Source organism: Montipora foliosa, chromosome 5 (assembly GCF_036669935.1).
Source record: "Montipora foliosa isolate CH-2021 chromosome 5, ASM3666993v2, whole genome shotgun sequence".
NCBI classification, from domain to species: domain Eukaryota; kingdom Metazoa; phylum Cnidaria; class Anthozoa; order Scleractinia; family Acroporidae; genus Montipora; species Montipora foliosa.
Window position 1 is genome coordinate 12,162,403 of NC_090873.1, and position 7,500 is coordinate 12,169,902.

A 7,500-nucleotide genomic window follows, 5' to 3' on the forward strand; every position below is an offset into this window, starting at 1 on the left:
TGGTTTCGGTGTTGTACGTAACACCACCTTGGCGAAATATTAAAAGTACAGCTCATTTTGATTTCGGCTCGACAAGTGAAAGATTCACGCTGTCGAAGTCCATTACTCATCGCTTTTAAGATTCCAGATCTTTATGTTTCACCGCCTATCTTGACGTTCCATTCTTGAGCTCCATATGGGTATATTTCTTTTAAAGATGTACTAAAACGTCATTCGCGTTACAATGACTTCCGACGCCATTACAGGTTAATTGTGCAGAGCAAGCTACGCATTACCTCAGCCCCCTCAAACCTAACTAAATACGCACCGAAGACTCTATGCACAAAGACACCACTTAGCAGGGGAGTGACAGGAAAGCCTTTTCCCGACACGGAAAAAAATAACGAAAAAACCCACGAAATTAAACACAGATTCCGACTGGGCTTGCCATACTGGCAACCCAGTAACTAGTGAGCCTTTGACGTCATTTCTCCTCGATCCAGCTCTCTCAAGATTTAAACGTTAGTAATGGCGGACCATTAGATAGAAAAATTCTAGTTAAAATAAACAAGTGCCTTTTTGAAATTACGGCTTAAATTTTGGGTCACTATGTGTTTAGTTAACATAGTTTTGAAATCCAAAGAAAAGAAAGGTTTGGTTTTTTGATGATAGTACCAGTACTTTAAAGTAAAGGTAGAAAATAAATGGCTCATTGGTGAATGGTCATGTTGTCGCCAAGACCTAGAATTTGGTCATTTCACCTTGTTGTTCTGTGGAATACGTCAAAGAAATGTACTAAAATGTATGCTCTGCAGCACGACTATTTTCCTTCTTTCAACCAATGATATTCTTATTTGTGACGTTCTCGTTCTCGTCGTTTCTTTAACTCCTAAATAACAATAAGAACATCAATTATTTGGATATAGTATTTTTCACCTTTTGAGCAACCAAGGCCAGGTACAGAACCAACAATGTTTTTTCATCAAGTGTGTCACGCAAAACAGCCATACTTCCCCGCAAAAAAAGTTCTTTTTCCGTAAGTTCTTTGTTTGCAGGAGAAATCAACGTGTATTATCGTAGAGTGCTTTATCTTCTTTCTTTGTATTTTGACGAGCTGTAGTGGTCGTCAAAATTCGTCAATACTACACGTTAAAACATATAACGAAATATATTTATTTTTGTTAAAGAAGTAAAAATTGCGTGTTCAATTGTCTCTTTAATTAGTTAACGATGCGTCTAAGTACTTTTGTCGTATGGTGAAAGTTAATTGTGCGTAACGAATGGTGCTGCTCGGCACAAAGCTTTTTAGAGGGAATCGTGTTTATTATTTCTAGTAGTTTAAAGTTATCTCTAGGTAGTGTGAAGTTATTGATAATTCAGGAAAGACTTGAGCTTGTGTGGAAGTTATAGACAGTATGTTAAAGGGGCTAGGTCATGCAATTTTAGGCAATTTCAGCACTGATCGAATGGTCATAGAATTAACTAAAATATAAAAATAACTGTTCAAAACTATAGAAGAACTCTAACAAAACACAGGGAAGCCAAGAAGGGACATGGATGGACAAAACTGGAGAGGATGAAATGGATTGAATTTGGGTAAATTTGAAAAACGTCGGCCCACCTTTTTTTCAAATTTATATCAGTCTATATCAAAATGTCATTTACAAAGCTGGAAAATCATTCTCAGTTGTTATGTGGCAGCGATTTTGCAAATGAAAAACTGTTGCTCTGCCAATTTGACGTTTAGAGCTCATAATTAACAAAATTAAACAAAATTAGCTAAAATAGCGTGACCTAGCCCCTTTAAGAGACGGACGTGACCACTTCAACAAAGGAGCCACACCGTTGCCAGGCAAAATGCACGTCCTGAAAAACACAACTAGGTTTATACACAAAGGCGTCCTAATGTCTCTCACGGAAACTTTCGTGAGTGTGCTGGCCTCGTAAACAATTTAATTCATACCTGGACAAAATAGGATATATTGCTTATTCGGGATTAATCCATCTGGGTTAATTAACTAGAGAAGCTAAAAGAACTCTGTTGACAAGTGCTTCTAGTGCGTGTTGCCGTGCAACTGCTGTACTCCTGGTCTTTAGTGTATTTTATTAAATAAAGGCTGTAACGCTAAGCTAAAGTTAGGTCGAATGTTGTTGTACTGTCGAGAAACAACCCTGTAGTTCCATCCTTATTGTTGTAGAAATTCCGATACCGTACTAATCCGTTAATCCCGTATTGACGTTATTAGTTTAGCGCTTGGATTAGCCAGGTACATTAATTAATATTGTTAATTCCTTGTTTATTTCGGTTGGTTTAGTCTTTGTTACTTTAAGGATATTAGTTGAGAAGTCACGTTCTGTTCAGGAGGTTTAGGGTAGTGATCCTGGTCAAGCAACTACTGCGATTGGTCTTAGATGGACTAGTTCATAGCCTAGCGGTACTGCAATTTTTAAGTCATCAACATGGACCATGTTTCGTGCAGCCGTAGGTACATCTTCGTAGTTCATGTTAATCACCCCTTTTGTAGTTGAGGTTATCACGTTCTAAGCCACTAATCCTTTGACCAGTCGCAATGCGTTGCCTGGACCAGGAGTGCTAATAAGTAAACGAATCTTTCGATCTAAAGTGCTTTTTTTGAACAACCACTGGTAGAGAACGTACTCCTAGGAACTGTTATAAGAACTGAACAGAAGATAATCATTAAAATCAAGTCAAGTTAGTTGCTGTTTGAGTTTCTGAGTTCCCGAGTTCCTGCGTTCGACCGCAGAAGGTAAAAGGGAGTAGAGCTAATCTCTGCCCTTGGCAAGAAGCTCCCTTCTTACATTTTGGTTTGGGGTAATCTTAAGTGTTTTTATTTGCTAACTAAAGACTAAACTGAAGACGGTAGGGGACTTTTTTAGTGACGTTGCTTATATTTCTGAACACAAGTGTCATTTTGACGTTAATGAGTAAAGTAAGCGATATATTAGCTGCATTTTCAGAAATAAAGGTCTCTTATCGTCATCATCATCAGAAGATCTCATATGGGAACACGGGTCGGTAAAGTGGTGCACCCTTCGCATTCCAACCCCGTACTGCCATCATATATTCGAAGAGTTCCTTGGTTTTCTACTCTGTCAGGATTTTCTGGGATTTCGCCTTCATACAAACCAACATTTAAATTAATCTGCCTTCGACTGCTTTTAAGTCCCCTCAATAGCAGAGTTCGGGCTCGGTTACAAACGTTCTCTTTTCCATAAAAGGTGCTTTATCTCAAAATCACGAAATTGGTCTAAGAGTTCACAAATATCGATAACAAGATCACAAAAAAGCTATAAAAAAGTTCGCTCCTATATCCAAACTCCGTGTCCAGTTTAGCCTGTGTACAGCCTCCCACTCTCCGTAAAAAAAATTCGGAAAGGAGCGTCTGTGATTTACCGTTAGTAATCGTGTTCAGGAATAATTTTGCATACATTATAAAGTGATCTACGCTGACCAAAATTTGCGTGGCTCATATTTCTTTGATGAAATTATATATGAAATGGACCATATATGAACTGCGGATAGGAAATCAAGTGAAGCTATGATCCTCGCAGTTATGAGCGCAATTATGCGATTGCCTAAGGAAGCCTGAAAAATTCAGGACTTCAACGGGGTTTGAACGCGTTCATAACTGCGAGAACTGCGAGGATCATAGCTTCACTTGATTTCATATTTCTTTGGAGCTAAAATCTCAAAATGGTTGTCAATGAAGTAGATTTCAAACGTGCATTGAAGAACGTCTCCGATAGTTTTAAGATACCTTGGATTTATAGCATAGAAGCACTCTTTAAAGGAAAAGATGTATTTGCAAGTCTTCCTACCGGGTACGGCTCTGATCTTCAGAGCAGCACAGATCGTTGCCGATGAGCTGTTATTTTCCTCGATATGTCCACATTTCAAATCTTCCAGGGCAACACGCTTTGTAGATTGTTCTTGAGAATGGCTAGGCTGGTCCGAGCAAGGCGGTGGGATTACATTGACTGGTAAGGGATAGCGGGAGACGTTTTCGAGTGGACAATCTTTTGAATAATGCTATATATATGCACTTCGTGAAGATTCTTTAGGAGCGCTTTTGTTTCTTTAGCGCTGACAACAATTCCTACAAATATACGTAGAATCGATTTCCACTTTACACTCCATATATAGATAACAATTCCGCTCGTGCTTTAAAAGAAAAACCTCTTTGACCATCAAAAAGATTTTTATTCGATTTTTTTACCGTGCCGAAAGTACACACAAACTCATCGTAAAATTTATTACGGTGATTCTCACGTTGATGTTGGAGAAATAAAAATAAAAGCCAATCAAAACTCGTTGTTTCAATGATGTAATGATCGATGGGTAATAACCAATCAAATCATTTTCCACACATTCCAGAAAAAATCACGTGGTATTGAACACAATTATCAACGGTAAATCACAGACGCTCCTCTCCTTTTTTTTTTTTTTTTTTTTTTTTGCGGAGCGGGCGGCTGTACACACTCTTCATAAGAACACCATTTGCTCAAAAGAAACGAAAAGTCAACAAACAATGATCCTAATCCCGTGAGAACAACTCATTGTAAAACGTTGTTGTGTTGTCTCATAAGATGAACGAAACCTTCCACGACAACAAGCACTTCAAAGATATTAGATTTTCACTACAATCTGTACCATCGATTATCGGGATTTAATTCGTTGTTACCATCGCAGTCAATATGGTATTCAGGTTTCCGTCCTGCATACGCGTACTATACTGAAAAACTTGCCACGCAAGATTCAAGGTGCGTTTGCAGAATTGACAATTACACTCAAATTTTAATACATAAATGAGCAATTAATTGATCACTCCCGAAACGGGTTTTTTGTAACAACAGCAAAGCCTTTTAAAGAATAGCAATAGGATTGTAGCAACCATTTGGCCTTTTACTAGTGCAGCTGAGATGTTGAACCAGGGACGTTCAAGGAGTAGGTTCTTGAACCCGGGATGTCCCGGTGTTAAGGTAAGCGCCCTAACCTCTGGGTGACACTGCATCCCACACTACCTTCAAGTTTGTTGTGTTACACAATATTCCAAAGGATTCCACTCGTTCAATGATCTTGTATAACAAACCACCTCTGGTAAGAAAGCGAGACATTGCCGCCGTAGTAGAACTTCGGTATTCAAACCAATGAGAGAAACGGCTGTACTTGCAGACCATAACGCCCCTATCAACAGGCCACGACAAAACCTTATCTTTAGTACTGTCAGTCCTTCGCCAGCATTGTGAAAACCGTTCACACAGACTGCCCCAGCCAAAAAGGAGTTCACTAGAACAACAGCGGAAACAGTATAAAAATGGGACAAAAGCCGAAACCAAGAGGCAAACACCATAAATGTAAGTAAAGAAACGTTTGCGAGTGCCAGAATCCATGTTTCCCGGATCTTAAAATTGTTTTGTATTCCACACAAAGACAATAGGGCAAGGTAGGATCTCCCAAAGAGGTCACCAATACCCAACGCTAACATATAAAATAAATATTGATTCCTGGGTGCAAGGAATGTGTTAGTAAATGCCAACGTCGTTGCTACACTGTTCACAAGTAAGTGTTTGCTGAAGTTGCTTGAAAACAGGGCGAGGCACGATGCTTGTGTTTTCCACACTAGCCATGACATTTCGACGCATGAGAGTTTAGATGGGAGTTCGTCGCTGGAGTTAGATTCAATTCGTTTATAAGGAACCTCTATGAATGATGTTGGGTGGGATTTTTCATGAATTTTGTTGCTCAGATCATCGATTGCCAAATAGGCAATTGGAAATAAAATCCACAAAACTGCAATGAGGAGATACGAAACTTCTGGTGACAAACATACTAACATAGTGAGCCCTGAAAATGAACATAGAATTGTCTGTTAATTAAAAACGAAAGAATGTAAAACAAACCAAAAGTTGTGACAAGAAACCAAGTCGAGTAAATTTCGAGCAATTAAGCAACTGGCCCTGCTGCCTTCAACATTGGGCTGATCCAAGGATAAATGGCCATTTTCACTCTAGAAGACGAACACAGCGTCTGACGTGAAAACGGTACGAACAAAATTCTAGACGACCTTTTGAAGGCGATTTGTCCCTCGAGACGAACAAGTCGACACAAGTCCGACCCGAATTCATGTTAGATGCCTGTGACAAATCGATAAAAGCGATTTCGAAATGGCGGGAGGAAAGAAGCTAGGTTAGGGTGAAAGGAAAAGTAACCAAGCCATAACTAGTGCCAGTCTTTAGACCCTCAAGTTACCCAGTTTGTCATTCCTATATTTTCTCTCTTTTGAGAATTAACAACACTAGCGGAATTGGTCGTCTTGAATTTACATTAGTCGACAAAACCATAGGGCGATTTTTCTGTTCAGATTATGTATTGATCTTCTTGCGTGAAAATGGCCAATGTTATTTTACGGTTACTTCGTGAATGCAATACTTGTACGCGGCCATCAGCTGAGCATTAAAAGATATCGCTTGTTCAAGAAATCGAGCCTCAAAAAGTGAAAAGGGGGCATGCTCTTTTGACACCCCCCCCCCCCCCCCTTCCCCCTCCTGTTCAGGTGATGCATTAGGCTAGAAAAATGAGCCAATCATATATAAGGACGGAGGAAGGATAGGTCTAGTTTAGGGATTGCGATCTCCGCTCTTAGCTCTACCATCACGGAGTAAACTTGGATTATCAAGATTTTTCAGGCAAGTTGTATTTTGCTTAGGTTCGTTTGTAGAGGGATTAATTCTCGCAAACCACTTTGCATGACTCCAAACTTGGTATTGATTGTTGGCCACTCTTTCACCCGCCGTTTTAAGGACTTGATGGGCCTTGCATTAATCTGTCACATGGTATAAAATCTGCCCTGCTGGATGGCAAGCTAGGCCTTGGGACATCCAAAACAAAGAAAAGTCAAGCTTGGCTGGTTGAAATCGCTTTGTTTTGGAGGCTGTTGCATTCTTTTGCCATCCAGCATGGCGGATTTTGTACCATGTGACAGTATCATGCAAAGAGCCAATTGCTTTATGATCGCACCTTAACGCTTATTTTCGCATTATCGAAGATTGCGAAATTAAATGGCATGGTGGGGGTAGAAAACTGTAGAAAAGCTCGCGCTTTGACTTAACAGTAGGTGAGTGTTTTCTGCCCCAGATTGTCATTTTACATTTTTGAGGAGGAAAACAATGAAGATATCAATTTCCGACCTTGTCCAAGGATGTTTGGGGAAGAGGATTTAAGTAACGTGCACGATTTCCATCTCTTGTTTGCTACCTGCTTCTCTAGTCTAGTGCCCAGAGGTTTTCATTTCAGTGACATAAATGTATATATTTGACATATTTCAAATATATATATAATTATAATATTTGAAATAAATTAACAAATATATATGTTATTCACCGGCTGGTAGGTCCGTATAGGGAAAAACTGAGTCCGAGGTTTTGAGTACGGCCGAGGCCGCAGGCCGTGGGAGGACCGACCTAAGCCAGTGAATAACGTATTTATTTTTTCTGCTTTTT

At 39.6% G+C, this 7,500-nt stretch overlaps 1 protein-coding gene across 1 annotated transcript in view; it reads right to left on the minus strand.

Moving 5' to 3' along the window:
* Positions 1 to 3,720: 3,720 nt before the first annotated feature.
* LOC138003650 (uncharacterized) overlaps positions 3,721 to 7,500 on the minus strand; it is a 7,339-nt gene continuing 3,559 nt past the window's right edge. The window contains exon 2 of the mRNA XM_068849836.1: positions 3,721 to 5,845. Within this exon, the coding sequence (XP_068705937.1) occupies positions 5,025 to 5,845 (821 nt within the window). The 3' untranslated portion in view covers positions 3,721 to 5,024. The remainder of the gene's footprint in view (positions 5,846 to 7,500) is intronic.